The 19,436-nt window shown below is 45.8% G+C and overlaps 2 protein-coding genes across 5 annotated transcripts in view; one reads left to right on the top strand and one right to left on the bottom strand.

The window, feature by feature from the left end:
• The window catches only part of LOC135547635 (NEDD8-conjugating enzyme UBE2F-like), a 167,472-nt gene that overhangs the window by 16,478 nt on the left and 131,558 nt on the right, over positions 1–19,436 (bottom strand). The gene's annotated exons all lie outside the window — the stretch shown is intronic.
• ramp1 (receptor activity modifying protein 1) overlaps positions 1–19,436 on the top strand; it is a 78,782-nt gene that overhangs the window by 36,081 nt on the left and 23,265 nt on the right. Inside the window, exon 2 of one of the 2 annotated variants that reach the window (XM_064976811.1) lies at positions 10,023–10,158. In XM_064976811.1, the coding sequence (XP_064832883.1) occupies positions 10,023–10,158 (136 nt within the window). Of the gene's footprint in view, positions 1–10,022; positions 10,172–19,436 lie in introns of both variants that reach the window. The other variant, XM_064976812.1, reaches the window with a different exon arrangement.

Genomic DNA, 19,436 nt, shown 5'->3' with positions numbered 1-19,436 from the left:
GGCCCTGGTCAGAAGTCATGCGCTATGGGCCCTGGTCAGAAGTCGTGCCCTATGGGCCCTGGTCAGAAGTCGTGCACTATGGGCCCTGGTCAGAAGTCGTGCGCTATGGGCCCTGGTCAGAAGTGCATGGGCCCTGGTATGGGCCCTGGTCAGAAGTCGTGCACTATGGGCCCTGGTCAGAAGTCGTGCACTATGGGCCCTGGTCAGAAGTCGTGCACTATGGGCCCTGGTCAGAAGTAGTACATCACATAGGTAGCAGGGTGCCATTTGAGATGAAGCGGGTTCAGGTTCAGGTTACACACCCTAAGTATCTAAGTTTCCGTACAACTTAATGACCAGGTCCCATTCTCCCTGCGCAGCCTGAGGGTGAGAGGGAAGAGACTCAGGACCCAGTAACATTCAGTTGCATGAAGTAGCTTTGGGTTTATTACCTTTACTTTCACACCCTTTACAGACAGACTTTGCGGTATGGTGTCCTTAAAAAAAAGAGAACTAGCGACATTTTTATCACATTCTTGCCGCGATAAGCCTTATATATCTCCTGTGCACACGCTGGCATGTTTAGGAGTGGGACTAGACGTGGGTCGATGTGTTTATTTATTTTACATTGAATATAAACCATTACAAAGAAACCAAATATTATCAGACTAATCAAATGTATTTTCAAAACAATAGAATAGCATATTTTGAGTTGAATGATGTTCCTGGTCTGTGCAGTCTATAGGCTACATGACTGCGCCATGCACAGGAAATCAATAGTGCCAATGCTTTTTTGATCCACGCTTCATCTCTTTCCTACCCCCACACCACTTAGGGAGCAGACGTGGGGTCTTACATTGAGAGTATCATGATACTGACAGGAAATAATAGCTATCCTATTGTTAGATATTACTGCACGGTCGGATATTACTGCACGGTCGGATATTACTGCACGGTCGGATATTACTGCACGGTCGGATATTACTGCACGGTCGGATATTACTGCACGGTCGGATATTACTGCACGGTCGGATATTACTGCACGGTCGGAACTAGAAGCACAAGCATTTCGCTACACTCGCATTAACTGCTAACCATGTGTATGTGACCAAATAACATTTGATTTGATTTTCTCATGTTTATATTTCACAACCTCCACAGGCTTTTGAAGTTGCCTGTACTGATCAAGCAAAAAAAGAATAGCCCTACACTTGATTTAGGCTACATTAAAGCATGCTAAATGTTTCTGATCGTAGATGAGCTATACCACTTCAACGATAGCCCAGCCAGAGAAAAACAAATATACAGACATTTAGTGAAACAAAATCACAGTGATTGGTTAAGATAATTCATAGGGTTGGGAGTAGTCCTAGGCTTACTAAGCGACTGTGAGTGAAGAGAAAAGTCATCCACTTGTTAAGCTACATCACATGCTGGCATAATGTTCTGATCAGAGATAATACATGATCAAACTAGACAAGATGATCGTGAGCAGCACTCACCTCTACTTAGATAACATTTCCACAGCCTAATTGTAGCCTAATCAATATTCAAATGGAGATTCAGTGAAAAGGATAAGTCAATGTCAGATTGTTAAGTCCCCACACTAGCCTCAAAGCAGTGCCAAGCGGTTCAGAAACAGTTTACCACAAGTAGGCGATTGCTTCAAATTTATTAGCGCTTAACACTTTGATACCTTTTTCTGCTATTTTAATCACTCAGTAATATTTATTCCCACATGAATTAATTCCGGATTCATCCATTGTGGTTAAGAAAACAATGCGTGTGGTGGGCTACGAGAAGAGATGGGTGAAGTGACATTAAGATCTTTTTTTGCTTAATTGTACACAAAGTCCTGTGCCTTCTGCTTTTAAACCAACCGATGGTTCGCCGCCTCAGCATAACGTTTACATTTCATACTAAGCCTTAGGCAGAACTTTACCGCAATCATGACTAGGTCGGGTAGCGGAAATAAAAGTAGAGGCTTTGTTGCTGGCAATACCTTTCATATCACAGTGCCCAATTGTGTTAGGTGACAGACTTATTCTAAAATGTATTCAATAGTTTTTTTTCCCTCTCACCAATCTACACACAATACCCCATAATGACAACGCAAAACCATTTTTTATTTTGTTTTTTTGTTGTGCAAATGTATTAAAAATTGAAAAACGGAAATATCACATTTACATAAGTATTCAGACCCTTTACTCAGTTGAAGCACTGTTGGCAGCGATTACAACCTTGAGTCTTCTTGGGTATGATGCTACAAGCTTGGCACATCTGTAGATCCTTGCAGATCCTCCCAAGCTCTGTCAGGTTGGATGGGGAGCGTTGCTGCACAGCTATTTTCAGGTGTCTCCAGAGATGTTCGATCAGGTTAAAATCTGGGCTCTGGCTGGGCCACTCAAGGACATTCAGAGACTTGTCCTGAAGCCACTCCCGTGTTGTCTTGGCTGTGTGCTTAGAGTCATTGTATTGTTGGAAGGTGAACCTTCATCCCAGTCTGAGGTCCTGAGTGCTCTGGAGCAGGTTTTCATCGAGGATCTCTCTGTACTTAATTCTGTTAATCTTTTCCTCGATCCTGACTAGCATCCCAGTCCCTGCCACTAAAAAACATCCTCACAGCATGATGCTGCCATCGCCATGCTTCACCGTAGGGATGGTGCCATGTTTCCTCCAGATGTGACGCTTGGCCAAATAGTTCAATCTTGGTTTCATCAGACCAGAGAATTTTGGTAGTTCCAAACTTCTTCCATTTAAGAATGATGGAGGCCACTGTGTTCTTGGGGACCTTCTTCAACGCTGCAGAAATGTTTTGGTACCCTTCCCCAGATCTTTGCCTCGACACAATCCTGTCTCAGAGCTCTACTGTCAACTGTGGGACCTTATAGGCGTGTGCCTTTCCAAATCATGTCCAATCAATTGAATTTACCACAGGTGGACTCCAATCAAGTTGGGAACATCTCAAGGATGATCAATGAAAACAGGATGCACCTGAGATCAATTTCGAGTCTCATAACAACGGGTCTGAATATTTGCAAAATATTCTAAAAACCTGTTTTCGCTTCGTCATTATGGGGTATTGTGTGTAGATTGAGAAATGGTTTTATTTAATCCATTTTAGAAGAAGGCTGTAACGTAACAAAATGTGGAAAACGTCCAGAGGTCTGAATACTTTCAGAATGCACTGTAGAAAGAAAAGTCTGAAAAAAGTTGACGGGATGCTAAAGTGTGGCGGAAAAACGTCTTGGTTTGAAAGGTGTGTGAGAGTGACAGACAATCTGGTCACTTTAAAACCATCCAGACTTGTGATAAATGGTATTTGAATTTCAGAATTCCCCTCAAAAACACTTACACAGAAGGAGACAGGAAGGGTTTTTAGACCCTGTCTTGGTGACTATGGTTGGGGTAGAGGACCTGTGGCCGTGACCATTGTTGGGGTAGAGACCCTGTCTTGGTGACTATGGTTGGGGTAGAGGACCTGTGGCCGTGACCATTGCTGGGGTAGAGACCCTGTCTTGGTGACCATGTTTGGGATAGAGGACCTGTGGCCGTGACCATTGTTGGGGTAGAGACCCTGTCTTGGTGACTATGGTTGGGGTAGAGGACCAGTGGCCGTGACCATTGTTGGGGTAGAGACCCTGTCTTGGGGACCATGGTTGGGGTAGAGGACCTGTGGTGGTGACCATGGTTGGGGTAGAGGACCTGTCCTGGTGACCATGGTTGGGGTAGAGGACCTGTCCTGGTGACCATGGTTGGGGTAGAGGACCTGTCCTGGTGACCATGGACCTGTGGTGGTGGCCATGGTTGGGGTAGAGGACCTGTCTTGGTGACTATGGTTGGGGTAGAGGACTTGTGGCCGTGACCATTGTTGGGGTAGAGACCCTGTCCTGGTGACCATGGTTGGGGTAGAGGACCTGTCCTGGTGACCATGGTTGGGGTAGAGGACCTGTCCTGGTGACCATGGTTGGGGTAGAGGACCTGTGGTGGTGGCCATGGTTGGGGTAAAAGACAGGTACAGACAGAAGTTCTACTATCCTCACTCAGGGGATAGTAGGCAGTACAGATGGTTCATTAGTTAAACTCAAACTCTGCTTTCCTTGGGTCTCCTCCTGAGTGTTCTGGCTGTTCTCTTAATGCACCCCTTTCTTTCCAGTGATATACAGTATGTTTCTTGTTTCCAAGCTGCTGAGAGGCAGGCATAATTCACTGGACTATCTAAGTTTGTGCCTTGCCAACATCCGCTGTCCAAATGTTTGTATTTCACCACTGCATGTCATTTTCCACTTGTGGAGCATTCACAAAGGCAACCGGGGAGAGGGGTAGATTATGAACGGAAAGGTTTGACTGAATGTTTATGTGTGAGCGTTTATCTGCCACCAAATTAAAAACCGCACAGGACATTTTTCTTGAAGAGACTGAATAGTAATCAACAATGTGGACCATGATATGAAGTTTAATTCAAACAACTTGTTTTTATTCTACTCTAATTTATTGTGTATTGGTGAATCAGGTGTTATTTACTTCATTGTCCTCTGTTTTATTCTTTCTCCAATCTGTCCTCAGGCCTCTGTCACAAATCTCAGCTTGGATGTTTTATCTGTAAAAAATATTTTTGTGTTTACATTTTTATTTCGTAAGCATGCTTCCTGTCTTCCTTTGCTGAACACCATCACAGATTAAGGGCAAGAGCCTAAGCACCATATGATGTATTAGTTTTGATCAAATCTGGGGTCTCTCTATGCAGTGTGCATAATGCAGCCTTTGAATATGCAATACGCTTTGAAGAAATCTTAAAGGCCTTGGCCAGAGGAAGGGGATGGAGGAGATTTGATAAATACAACACTCTTAGTATTCACTGCCTTCCGAGTCTTACACTACACTTCAGTTTGAGTTAGCTGCAGGCAGGGTGTGTTCTTATGTAAAATAGCATCTTTCTGTTCTTAATAGTTGAGGTGAAGAAGGAAGATCTTTGTCCTTCTATGACCATGCCTCCCGTAGACACAGGTTCTAGGTGTTCTTAGAACACTGTTCTTCTTAGAACACTGTTCTTCTTAGAACAGCCATTCAGTGATTTCACACAACACACTTCAGTGTAACCTTTAAAGGTCCTCTGGTAAAATTGCTGTGAGGTGAGAAGCAACTCCGAACATTTTCTTTAATGAAAGAGAGATCTGATCGATAATACTGATGGTTGATGATTGCAAATGGGTCATTTTCTCTCTAATATAAGTTGTTGCTATTTCCAGGGTAATTACCAACTAGGCTTTTGATAAATGAAGACAAACATTTGTGAAATCGATACCAATAATGCAGTAAAGTTCAGGTTTAAATACTCATCCCAAGAGATTGTGTATTAAGAAAGACAGTGGGCCCAGTATAATCAATTTCTATAACCATAGTGAAGCACAGTGTTTTGTTGTCACTGCATCTTTGAATTTGGGAGCACAGTACCAACAGTGAGGATCATGGTCATAATCTGGTTTCGTCATTGCTGTGTTGTATAATTATCTGGTGGGTTATTATCAGCAACACTGCATGTAGTCGATCTGGTTTCGTCATTGCTGTGTTGTATAATTATCTGGTGGGTTCTCAGCAACACTGCATGTAGTCGATCTGGTTTCGTCATTGCTGTGTTGTATAATTATCTGGTGGGTTCTCAGCAACACTGCATGTAGTCGATTGATGTCAGGACACTTTTTAGAGGTTGTAAACAAGTCTATTTCTTATTCTTACTATTAATACTGGCATGTCCTCATCCCTTTCTCACTCCGTTTACTTCCAGTTTGACGGATCATTCACACTCAAAGATACAGGACGCACCAATACACAAGTCACACACAATCATTCAAGTTCAAGTTCCAATTCAAGTTCAAGTTTGTCATATCCATGATGCACATGGTGTACCCAGTCCAATGAAACGCTGACTTTGTCATATCCATGATGCACATGGTGTACCCAGTCCAATGAAACGCTGACTTTGTCATATCCATGATGCACATGGTGTACCCAGTCCAATGAAACGCTGACTTTGTCATATCCATGATGCACATGGTGTACCCAGTCCAATGAAAGTCCGCTGACTTTGTCATATCCATGATGCACATGGTGTACCCAGTCCAATGAAACGCTGACTTTGTCATATCCATGATGCACATGGTGTACCCAGTCCAATGAAACGCTGACTTTGTCATATCCATGATGCACATGGTGTACCCAGTCCAATGAAACGCTGACTTTGTCATATCCATGATGCACATGGTGTACCCAGTCCAATGAAACGCTGACTTTGTCATATCCATGATGCACATGGTGTACCCAGTCCAATGAAACGCTGACTTTGTCATATCCATGATGCACATGGTGTACCCAGTCCAATGAAACGCTGACTTTGTCATATCCATGATGCACATGGTGTACCCAGTCCAATGAAACGCTGACTTTGTCATATCCATGATGCACATGGTGTACCCAGTCCAATGAAACGCTGACTTTGTCATATCCATGATGCACATGGTGTACCCAGTCCAATGAAACGCTGACTTTGTCATATCCATGATGCACATGGTGTACCCAGTCCAATGAAACGCTGACTTTGTCATATCCATGATGCACATGGTGTACCCAGTCCAATGAAATGCTGACTTTGTCATATCCATGATGCACATGGTGTACCCAGTCCAATGAAACGCTGACTTTGTCATATCCATGATGCACATGGTGTACCCAGTCCAATGAAACGCTGACTTGCAGGTTCAGTCTCGATAATGCGCCGACAATAAGAAATAATAGACTAAATAAAGATGAAGGTCAACGGAACAGAATAAACATGTAACAGAAGTATAAATACAGGGAGGAAGTCAACAATTTACAGTATTAAACATCTGGGGGAAGGGGGGGATTTGGAGAGCAAACGGTTTAAAGTGTTCAGTATTTACAGTAACACATATAAGTTTAGTAGAATAAGTCATGATGTTTGTGTAGAATGTACAGTGCCCGTCAAAAGTTTGGACACACCTACAGTACACATTCCAGGGTTTCTCTTGTACATTCTCCAGGGTTTCTCTTGTACCTTCTCCAGGGTTTCTCTTGTACCTTCTCCAGGGTTTCTCTTGTACCTTCTCCAGGGTTTCTCTTGTACCTTCTCCAGGGTTTCTCTTGTACCTTCTCCAGGGTTTCTCTTGTACATTCTCCAGGGTTTCTCTTGTACATTCTCCAGGGTTTCTCTTGTACATTCTCCAGGGTTTCTCTTGTACATTCTCCAGGGTTTCTCTTGTACATTCTCCAGGGTTTCTCTTGTACATTCTCCAGGGTTTCTCTTGTACATTCTCCAGGGTTTCTCTTGTACATTCTCCAGGGTTTCTCTTGTACATTCTCCAGTTTTTCTTTTGTACATTCTCCAGGGTTTCTCTTGTACATTCTCCAGCGTTTATCTTGTACATTCTCCAGCGTTTCTCTTGTACATTCTCCAGGGTTTCTCTTGTATATTCTCCAGGGTTTCTCTTGTATATTCTCCAGGGTTTCTCTTGTACATTCTCCAGGGTTTCTCTTGTACATTCTCCAGGGTTTCTCTTGTACATTCTCCAGGGTTTCTCTTGTACATTCTCCATGGTTCATGAGATAGGTCTCTACCTAATGAAGTTTGTTGAGAGAATGCCAAGAGTGTGCAAAGCTGTCATCAAGGTAAAGGGTGGCTACTATGAAGAATCTCAAATATAAATATATATTTTGATTTGTTTAACACTTTTCTGTTTACTACATGTTATTTCATAGTTTTGATGTCTTCACTATTATTCTACTAAGTAGAAAATAGTCAAAATAAAGAAAAACTTAAATGAGTAGGTGTGTCCAAACGTTTGACTGGTACTATTTATGTGTGCGTAGCATGAATGTATGTGTGTGTGTGGAAGACATTGACAAACCATTTAATCACAAACCTCTCTCTTTCTCATCATCTGTTGTTAATTGTTTCCCTCTTTGGGGCCGGTCGTGAGGGCCGGTCCTGAGGGCCGGTCCTGAGGGCCAGTCGTGAGCCTGTGTTTGGTCTTCAGGCCTACTCTCCTGCCAGTCTGTATGTGGTACATGCTTGATGTTGACTAGCAATGAGCTGCAATTACCAATCATGGTATCTGAGGGCCAGAAAGTTCAGACGACAGGTTGATTACCCATGGTGACCTGTCAATCTTTCCTCATGACACTTAGAGTAGCTGCCAGAATACAATTGATGGAGAGATGTAGTTAGAGACATTTATGAAGGTAGAGATAGAGAGAGGGGAGAGAAAGAACAAAAATATGTGATAAGAGCATTGGCTGGCGAGTCACATGGTCGCCATTTGAAAAGGTGTTGCTTACTAAACCCATTCTGCCAGCGTTAATTAGAGAAGTCTTCGTTGTTCTCTCTCTCTCCTTTCTTTCTCCTGTACACACGGTGCTATGCCAGCTTCACACTCTGCTGTCAGTAACCCCCAGCTTGTGTCGATGCGTTTCAGCATTAGCCGCATCAACTTAAAGTAACAAGTTTGTCTTCATTTTTAAAAGGCTAAAAATGCCTCCCCCCTCAGGATCTCAGGACCCATGCCAAATCTTTTTAGTTTCCTGAGGGGGAATAGGCTTTGTCGTGCCTTTTTTTGATGTGGACACCAAGGAATTTGAAGCTCTCATCCTGCTCCACTACAGAATGGGGGCGTGCTCGGTCCTCCTTTTCCTATAGTCCACAATCATCTCCTTAGTCTTGGTTACATTGAGGGATAGGTTGTTTTTCTGGCACCACATGGCCAGGTCTCTGACCTCCCTATAGGCTGTCTCGTCGTTGTCGGTGATCAGGCCTACCACTGTTGTGTCGTCAGCCAACTTAATGATGGTGTTGGAGTCGTGCCTGGCCATGCAGTCGTGGGTGAACAGGGAGTACAGGAGGGGACTGAGCACGCACCCCTGAGGGGATCATCGTGGCAGATGTGTTGATACCTACCCTTACCACCTGGGGGCGGCCTGTCAGGAAGTCCAGGATCCAGTTGCAGAGGGAGGTGTTTAGTCCCAGGATCATATTAATACTATTTTAACAGTAGATGAATTAATCTTTCTTAGGAGCCAGCTAACAGTGTGTCATGGAGTTGGCAGCTTGAGAGACCAAATTAATATTTTTAGCCAGCATCCATCTTTTTGCCCTATGTTTCTACAAGGGCTGTGAGGATGCCAGTATTGCAATATTTTTTCCGTGGCAAAAATGAAAACACAAAGCAGACCAAACTCTTTGATCCTTTAAAAACCTGCCTGTATGTCGAATATTGTGCTCTAGCACAACATAATGATGTTTGTTTCCAACATTAGGGCTGTTTTCATAAAGAAGTTTGCTTGCTGGGTACTGGGCACAGTGGGCAGGGCAGAAATTCAATGTCTATTCCACATTGGGTTCAGTGTAATTTCATTGAAATGAAGTGGAAACAACATTAATTCAACCAGTTCGTGCTCAGTGGGTCGTCTCTCCTCGCTCCCAGAGGTTCAGTTTGGGCTGACCCTAAACTGTCCAATTTGTTAAATTCCTCCCCTACCGTTTAGATATCTTTATGAACCTCTAACACAGTGTTCTTTTCCCTGCTCTGAGCCCTGGGGCAGTAATGCTCTATGATGCTATGCTGCTTGGAGTTGAGAGTGTATTTGTGCCCTTCTAACAGTTTAAAGCAATTTCCCAATCCAGCCAGCCTTGTCAAACAGTGAGAAACGACCACCACCTGCTGTAGGGTATAAACAGCACTTAGAAAAGCTCTCAAAGCCACTCAGCTTTCCTCAGGAACTCCAGCATTAGGTTTTAAACTGTCAGCACCTGGTCAGGAGAGATCTTTCCAGAGCTCTGTTGGATGTCTGGGATATAATGTTAATGGTTGTCCTCTGTTCAATATAGAACATACAGATGTCGGATCCTAATTTGATCACCCTGTTGCAGGATATCAGGAACATTAAAATGTGTGCGTTTTGAAGTTTAAAAAGGCATCTAAAAAGGCAAGTCTACTGCTATTCTAACCCTGTCCTCTCTCTCTCCTCCCCAGTGTGCCAGTCCGTGTCGGTGATGGCGTGCAGCGGGACCTATGAGTACGTCATCGAGGAGTTCTGTCTGGGGAAATTCAGACTGGACATGGAGGAACTGGACCAGCATCGCTGGTGCAGCTGGGAGGACACAGTGGAGTGAGCATTCTATGTAGCACCTATGTAGTATTCTGATATTCTATGTAGCATCTATGTAGTATTCTGATATTCTATGTAGCATCTATGTAGTATTCTGATATTCTATGTAGCATCTATGTAGTATTCTGATATTCTATGTAGCATCTATGTAGTATTCTGATATTCTATGTAGCATCTATGTAGTATTCTGATATTCTATGTAGCATCTATGTAGTATTCTGATATTCTATATAGCATCTATGTAGTATTCTGATATTCTATGTAGCATCTATGTAGTATTCTGATATTCTATGTAGCATCTATGTAGTATTCTGATATTCTATGTAGCATCAATATAGTATTCTGATATTCTATGTAGCATCTATGTAGTATTCTGATATTCTATGTAGCATCGATGTAGCATTCTGATATTCTATGTAGCATCGATGTAGCATTCTGATATTCTATGTAGCATCTATGTAGTATTCTGATATTCTATGTAGCATCGATGTAGCATTCTGATATTCTATGTAGCATCTATGTAGTATTCTGATATTCTATGTAGCACCCCATCCATGTCATTAACAGTACAGTCACTACTATAATGATAGGACGGTAATAGGGATATGTAAAGGTTATTTAATCAGTGTGTGCACAAACCTTTGGTCTGGTAATACAGCAATAGGTTTTCACCTTTTTAACTCTTGCCCTCTTTTTGCTTCCTATTTGCACATTATTATCAAACTCTTGGAGGGTGACCAAAATGAATCAGAGTTTAACAGCCCCAGCTGTCACCAGTCCCACACCAAACCTACAATATTGAGCCAATATCACGGGCGTTCACTCAGCAGCAGCACAGCCATCTATGCAGACAGTTTAAACTACGGCAACATCCATATTTTAGTCATAAATGTCAAGTTCAGGGAAGGTCGGCTCCTTCTCTCGGTTCAGATGGTTGAACGTTTTGGGGTGGATCTGATTGGCTTAAGGCGGGCTATTAACTACAGCAGCAGCATCTTGATTGGAGACTGGGGCTGTCTCCCAAATGGCATCCTATTGCATATTTAGTGCACTACTTTCAACCAAAGCCCTATGGCTCCTGGTCAAAAGTAATGCACTATGTACGGAATAGGGTGCCATTTGGGACACAGCCTTGGAGAGTGGAGCAGAGGGCAGTTGTTCTCCGTAAAGGATCAGCTGTACCTGAGATAAGCCAGCAAACACAGCACAGAATAATTTGAATGAATTCCCACCTGTTTTAATGAGATTCAGCAGGGAGGCTCTGGGGCTGCTGCTCTGAATATAGTACATAGTATGTATCATATAGTATGTATCATATAGTATGTATGTATCATATAGTATGTATCATATAGTATGTATCATATAGTATGTATCATATAGTATGTATCATATAGTATGTGACTGCAACAGCAGCTGCAATTCATTGCCTCATGATGGGACTCTTCCATTAGAAACATATACTGTACTGTAATACACCTCTGTCTCTCTGGTTGTAGTCATTAGTCCAGTACCACATACTGTGCAGTACTATACACAACTATTGTCATCAGTCCACTAAAGCATACTATGCTGCTATACACTCCTCGAGTACCACATATGCTAGTATACACCACTACGGTGGTCATCAGCCTAGTGTCTTTTCTCCATGAACCTGGTATGCTGGGTAGACATGCTGGATGTTGCCTGTCTGCCACCATGGCTGGGGTTTTGTTTTTCCTCTGTGGTGGTAACGTCAGTCTGGATGTGTCAAGCGGAGGCATGTGGAGGGTGAGACTGACATCCCATCTGTCAGAGCAGAGGCCTTCCCCTGTCATGGACAGAAGAGTCCCCTGTCCCCCTCCACCTTGCCACAGGGAGGGGCAGTCTGTCTATCAACATGAATTTTACTCTCCCTGTCTTCCTCGACCCGTCTCTTCTTCTCTGCCTCGACCAGTCTCTCCTTCTCTGCCTCGACCAGTCTCTCCTTCTCTCCTTAGACCCGTCTCTTCTTCTCTCCTTAGACCCGTCTCTTCTTCTCTCCTTAGACCCGTCTCTTCTTCTCTCTCTCGACCCGTCTCTCCTTCTCTCCCTCAGCCCGTCTCTTCTTCTCTCCTTAGACCCGTCTCTTCTTCTCTCCTTAGACCCGTCTCTTCTTCTCTCCTTAGACCCGTCTCTCCTTCTCTCCTTAGACCCGTCTCTCCTTCTCTCCCTCAGCCCGTCTCTCCTCTCTCTCGACCCGTCTCTTCTTCTCTCTCTCGACCCGTCTCTTCTTCTCTGCCTCGACCAGTCTCTCCTTCTCTCCCTCAGCCCGTCTCTTCTTCGCTCCTTAGACCCGTCTCTTCTTCTCTCCTTAGACCCGTCTCTCCTTCTCTCCCTCAGCCCGTCTCTTCTTCTCTCCCTCAGCCCGTCTCTCCTCTCTCTCGACCCGTCTCTTCTTCTCTCTCTCGACCCGTCTCTTCTTCTCTCTCTCGACCCGTCTCTTCTTCTCTCTCTCGACCCGTCTCTTCTTCTCTCTCTCGACCCGTCTCTTCTTCTCTCTCTCGACCCGTCTCTTCTTCTCTCTCGACCCGTCTCTTCTTCTCTCTCTCGACCCGTCTCTTCTTCTCTCGACCCGTCTCTTCTTCTCTCTCTCGACCCGTCTCTTCTTCTCTCTCTCTCTCTCGACGCGTCTCTTCTTCTCTCTCTCGACCCGTCTCTTCTTCTCTCTCTCGACCCGTCTCTTCTTCTCTCTCTCTCGACCCGTCTCTTCTTCTCTCTCTCTCGACCCGTCTCTTCTTCTCTCTCTCTCGACCCGTCTCTTCTTCTCTCTCTCTCGACCCGTCTCTTCTTCTCTCTCGACCCGTCTCTTCTTCTCTCTCTCGACCCGTCTCTTCTTCTCTCTCTCTCGACCCATCTCTTCTTCTCTCTCTCGACCCGTCTCTTCTTCTCTCCTTAGACCCGTCTCTCCTTCTCTCCCTCAGCCCGTCTCTCCTCTCTCTCGACCCGTCTCTTCTTCTCTCTCTCTCGACCCGTCTCTTCTTCTCTCTCTCGACCCGTCTCTTCTTCTCTCCTTAGACCCGTCTCTTCTTCTCTCCTTAGACTCGTCCCTTCTTCTCTCTCTCTACCCGTCTCTCCTTCGACCAGTCTCTCCTTCTCTTTCTCTCTACCAGTCTCTCCTTCTCTTTCTCTCTACCAGTCTCTCCTTCTCTTTCTCTCTATCAGTCTCTCCTTCTCTCTCTCGACCAGTCTATCCTTCTCTCTCTCGACCAGTCTATCCTTCTCTCTCTCGACCAGTCTATCCTTCTCTCTTTCGACCCGTCTCTCCTTCTCTCTCTCTACCCGTCTCTCCTTCTCTCTCTCTACCCGTCTCTCCTTCTCTCTCTCTACCCGTCTCTCCTTCTCTCTCTCTACCCGTCTCTCCTTCTCTCTCTCTACCCGTCTCTCCTTCTCTCTCTCTACCCATCTCGCCTTCTCTCTCTCTACCAGTCTCGCCTTCTCTCTCTCTCTACCAGTCTCGCCTTCTCTCTCTCTCTACCAGTCTCGCCTTCTCGCTCTCTACCAGTCTATCCTTCTCTCTCTCTACCCGTCTATCCTTCTCTCTCTCTACCCGTCTCTCCTTCTCTCTCTCTCGACCCGTCTCTCCTCTCTCTCTCGACCCGTCTCCTCTCTCTCTCGACCCGTCTCTCCTTCTCTCTCTCTCGACCCGTCTCTCCTTCACATCTTCTCTTTGTCATTGAGGCTGGAAATGTTAGGGATTTCAATGTGGGGATTTCTCAGTTATCAGTAAACTGTGTGTTTTTCCATTCATTGTGAATGGCTGCACTGATACCGTGTTCAGGAGACGTACAGCTGAGAGAGGATCTCATATGGACCTGCTCAGCAACAATCACCAGCTCAGCCACATGGACATACTGTACACACGAACAGTAGAGCTGGGACATACTATACACACACACCAGAATAAACACACTGGGAAAGGGAATAAACACACTGGGTAAGGGAATAAACACACTGGGTAAGGGAATAAACACACTGGGTAAGGGAATAAACACACTGGGAAAGGGAATAAACACACTGGGAAAGGGAATAAACACACTGGGTAAGGGAATAAACACACTGGGTAAGGGAATAAACACACTGGGTAAGGGAATAAACACACTGGGAAAGGGAATAAACACACTGGGAAAGGGAATAAACACACTGGGAAAGGGAATAAACACACTGGGAAAGGGAATAAACACACTGGGAAAGGGAATAAACACACTGGGTAAGGGAATAAACACACTGGGAAAGGGAATAAACACACTGGGAAAGGGAATAAAAAAAGATAAGAAAATATGGGGGAAATAGGCAATCATTTCCTGTCTTTTTCTGCACCAGACCTGCCTAATTCTCACTTGAAACACAGTTGTTGTGTTTAATAGGCTAAATGACACATTCTGTTAACATCTGACCCCAGAGGATCTGTTCTTGCAGTCTGTAGTCTATGACATTTCTGATTTAGATATGATGACTTTCCCAACGAAGTAGCTTGGCTGTAGTGAGCATTCTTTTTCAAAGTAGCTTTAGTTAAGTAAACTTTATTTTTCTTAAGGGTAGCTTAACTTCTTCTAATGTTTGGTAAAGTATTGTTTCGGAGTAGCTTCCCCAATACTGGTATTTGTCAGACCAGTGTTTTCAAGCAGCCAGAGTCAGAGAGGCAGGCAGGCAGAGAGGCAGGCATGCAGAGAGGCAGGCAGAGGGGCAGGCAGGCAGGCAGAGAGGCAGGCAGGCAGAGAGGCAGGCAGGCAGAGAGGCAGGCAGGCAGAGAGGCAGGCATGCAGAGAGGCAGTCAGGCAGAGAGGCAGGCATGCAGAGAGGCAGGCAGGCAGAGAGGCAGGCAGGCAGAGAGGCAGGCAGGCAGAGAGGCAGGCAGGCAGAGAGGCAGGCAGGCAGAGAGGCAGGCAGGCAGAGAGGCAGGCAGGCAGAGAGGCAGGCAGGCAGAGAGGCAGGCAGGCAGAGAGGCAGGCAGAGAGGCAGCCATGCAGAGAGGCAGTCAGGCAGAGAGGCAGGCAGGCAGAGAGGCAGGCAGGCAGAGAGGCAGTCAGGCAGAGAGGCAGGCAGGCAGAGAGGCAGGCAGAGAGGCATGCAGGCAGAGAGGCATGCAGGCAGAGAGGCAGGCAGGCAGAGAGGCAGTCAGGCAGAGAGGCAGGCAGAGGGGCAGGCAGAGAGGCAGGCATGCAGAGAGGCAGGCATGCAGAGAGGCAGGCATGCAGAGAGGCAGGCATGCAGAGAGGCATACAGGCAGAGAGGCAGGCAGAGAGGCCGAGAGTCAGGCAGAGAGTCAGGCAGAGAGTCAGGCAGAGGGGCAGGCAGAGAGGCAGGCAGAGAGGCAGGCAGGCAGAGAGGCAGGCAGCCAGAGAGACCGGCAGGCAGAGAGGCAGGCAGGCAGGCAGAGAGGCAGTCAGAGAGGCAGGCAGGCAGAGAGGCAGGCAGGCAGAGCAGGCAGGCAGAGAGGCAGGCAGGCAGGCAGAGAGGCAGGCAGGCAGAGAGGCAGGCAGGCAGAGAGGCAGGCAGGCAGAGAGGCAGGCAGGCAGAGAGGCATGCAGGCAGAGAGGCAGGCAGGCAGAGAGGCAGGCAGGCAGAGAGGCAGGCAGGCAGAGAGGCAGGCAGGCAGAGAGGCAGGCAGGCAGAGATGCAGGCAGGCAGGCAGAGAGGCAGGCATACAGGCAGAGAGGCAGGCATACAGGCAGAGAGTCAGACAGACAGAAAGGCAGGGTCAGTAAGTAAGGTCCTGAGTCATGGCTGTTGGTTGCTGTTGTAAACACAGGTTGTTTCCTCAGGGCAGCGAGGACCGACTGGAGTGTGTTCTGATGTACCCAGGGAGACATGTGCCTCTCAGTTTCAATCCTCTACAGTCTACATTGAGTCAGTTTGTTTATAGTATGGTGAGCTCACATACACTATCCTTCCTGCCTTTCTATGCAGTAATGCAGACGTAATTAAACGTTATTCCGTTTATCTATGTGTGTGTGTCCAACCCCCTACACCAGTGATTCATTGTTTCCACTGCTACAGTAACTGTGAGGAATATTTGCTTTGATAGACAGAGTTGACCTTGACGGCGATGGCATGTTATTGTTGCTTTATGTTAGCGTAACCAACACCACTAGAACAAACAGCAGAGCAGGGTAAAAGTCACAGTCTCTTTGGTGATGATATATATCATTTGTTCTAAGAAATGTATTTTTATTTACAATTGTGTTATAACAATTTGACATGCATATACTGACCTCATTTGATGATGTAGTAAAAAAGGAATCATTTAACATTACATTTAAGTCATTTAGCAGACGCTCTTATCCAGAGCGACTTACAAATTGGTGAATTCACCTTCTGAATGTCCATACTGTAACGTTCTGCAGAATTCAAGAGATATGTAACAACACTGTCACCGGTATTTTAACATGGGTCAGGCACTCATCTCTGTTCTCTGCTCAGAGGGGCCCAAAACATCTACAATGGGGATTTAAGCCACAGAAACCTGAACAGATTTCAGATAGGTGACTGGATACCGATAGTTGTTCATTCCTCCAGTTACTCAGACCAGCCAGGTATGTTTAAGTGGTTAGCACCGTGCCTGGGCTCTCTGTGTGCGCTGCTTCGAGGTGAGGTGGTTATGCTTGGGTTGGGCTCCAGTCCCACTTGATCTCTCAGCCGTGAAAGGACTCATTAAAGTATGCATGGCCCCCGGGCCGGCGCCTCTGCCTCAGCAGCCCTGCATGAGGTCATCCACCCACTGCTCAGCTCCTCCATAAAGGCGTCAGCATGCTTCGGTTCAGCTGGCGCCTAGCCGAACGCCGCCAGCCGAACCGAAAGAGTTGTATTCGCATACTCCCTTAAAAGACCTTCGCTTGAAAAATGAGAACAGAGGCAATAGTACTGTTTGTCCATTTTGAGACACTGTAGCCAGTTTAAATTCCAAGATAACTCAATAAATCTGTAATTCATTTTGACGTTTTTGCCAAAGAGTAGGCCTAAGTTATGTCCTAAGTTATGAAAACTTTTCTACTGACTCTGAAAAACAGCAAAGAAAGGCGCCCAGGGTCCCTGCTCATCTGCGTGAACCTGCCTAGTTGTGCAATTTTACATCTAACTAAGATGTTTGGTGTAGTTTTTTTTTTCAATTAAAAAATTGGCATGAAAACAGGTCTTCTCTCGTTGAATGAATCCCTACTGTTGACCAATCACAGACGGAGGGGCGTAGACTTCTACTCTGAACTTCCGCTTGCCTCCAGAAAAAATGTTGTGTGCCCCAACAGCCATCATAATATTTGCACTTTAGCACTGTTTTCAGGACAGTCAACGTGTCACTGCAGACAGAGAACTGACTGCCAAGCAGGTTTAGTTAGTTAGCACTGTTGGTGACTCAAAAGGTCTAGCCCACATTAGCAAACCTGCACCAATGTGACATGGCAATAGAGCCCCAGACTCTTAGAACCTCACTGTTGTTGTCAGAGTACAGAGAGCAGGAACTGTTGTTGACAGTACAGAGAGCAGGAACTGTTGTTGACAGTACAGAGAGCAGGAACTGTTGTTGACAGAGTACAGAGAGCAGGAACTGTTGTTGACAGTACAGAGAGCAGGAACTGTTGTTGACAGTACAGAGAGCAGGAACTGTTGTTGACAGTACAGAGAGCAGGAACTGTTGTTGACAGTACAGAGAGCAGGAACTGTTGTTGACAGTACAGAGAGCAGGAACTGTTGTTGACAGTACAGAGAGCAGGAACTGTTGTTGACAGTACAGAGAGCAGGAACTGTTGTTGACAGTACAGAGAGCAAGAACTGTTGTTGACAGTACAGAGAGCAGGAACTGTTGTTGACAGTGCAGAGAGCAGGAACTGTTGTTGACAGTGCAGAGAGCAGGAACTGTTGTTGACAGTGCAGAGAGCAGGAACTGTTGTTGACAGTGCAGAGAGCAGGAACTGTTGTTGACAGTGCAGAGAGCAGGAACTGTTGTTGTCAGAGTACAGAGAGCAGGAACTTTTGTTGTCAGAGTACAGAGAGCAGGAACTGTTGTTGTCAGAGTACAGAGAGCAGGAACTGTTGTTGTCAGAGTACAGAGAGCAGGAACTGTTGTTGTCAGTACAGAGAGCAGGAACTGTTGTTGTCAGTGCAGAGAGCAGGAACTGTTGTTGTCAGAGTACAGAGAGTAGGAACTGTTGTTGTCAGAGTACAGAGAGCAGGAACTGTTGTTGTCAGTGCAGAGAGTAGGAACTGTTGTTGTCAGAGTACAGAGAGCAGGAACTGTTGTTGTCAGTGCAGAGAGCAGGAACTGTTGTTGTCAGAGTACAGAGAGTAGGAACTGTTGTTGTCAGAGTACAGAGAGCAGGAACTGTTGTTGTCAGTGCAGAGAGTAGGAACTGTTGTTGACAGTGCAGAGAGCAGGAACTGTTGTTGACAGTGCAGAGAGTAGGAACTGTTGTTGTCAGAGTACAGAGAGTAGGAACTGTTGTTGTCAGAGTACAGAGAGCAGGAACTGTTGTTGACAGTGCAGAGAGCAGGAACTGTTGTTGACAGTGCAGAGAGTAGGAACTGTTGTTGTCAGAGTACAGAGAGTAGGAACTGTTGTTGTCAGAGTACAGAGAGCAGGAACTGTTGTTGTCAGTGCAGAGAGCAGGAACTGTTGTTGTCAGAGTACAGAGAGCAGGAACTGTTGTTGTCAGTGCAGAGAGTAGGAACTGTTGTTGTCAGTACAGAGAGCAGGAACTGTTGTTGTCAGAGTACAGAGAGCAGGAACTGTTGTTGTCAGTACAGAGAGTAGGAACTGTTGTTGTCAGTGCAGAGAGCAGGAACTGTTGTCAGCACAGAGAGCAGGAACTGTTGTTGTCAGAGAGATGGGCTCCTTTTCTAGGTTATTTTCTATGTTCTATGACTGTTTCTGTTTCTGTTTCTCAGTCCCAACAATACAGACTGTGAAACCCGTTCACTATCACAGAGACACACATCTAGCAGAGGGCTGCACACCACTCCACTAGCATCATTATAGAGAGAGCCCACTGGCCACAGTGTAGACTACATCACACACCCTGCAGTCTTCTAGCTAGCCTTGTGTTCCTTCGTGTGTGAACTACATGGAGCCACGTCAGCTGCCCCAGGCCTGAGATCTGTAGACTCTGCTACCAGACCTCTCATCTTCTCTCGGCAGAGTGCATCTCTCTCTCTCTGGGATTTCAATGTGCTTGATTTTCTCTGCCTGTGGCATGTTCCTGGGTTCCCCACATGAGTTCTGCAACTGGGGCAAACCTACCGCTCTCCCTCTCTCCATCTCTCTCTTTCTC

Source organism: Oncorhynchus masou, chromosome 10 (genome assembly GCF_036934945.1).
Source record: "Oncorhynchus masou masou isolate Uvic2021 chromosome 10, UVic_Omas_1.1, whole genome shotgun sequence".
Lineage (NCBI taxonomy): Eukaryota > Metazoa > Chordata > Actinopteri > Salmoniformes > Salmonidae > Oncorhynchus > Oncorhynchus masou.
The sequence above is the reverse complement of the archived record's forward strand: the minus strand, read 5'-3'. Positions and strand labels throughout refer to the sequence as shown.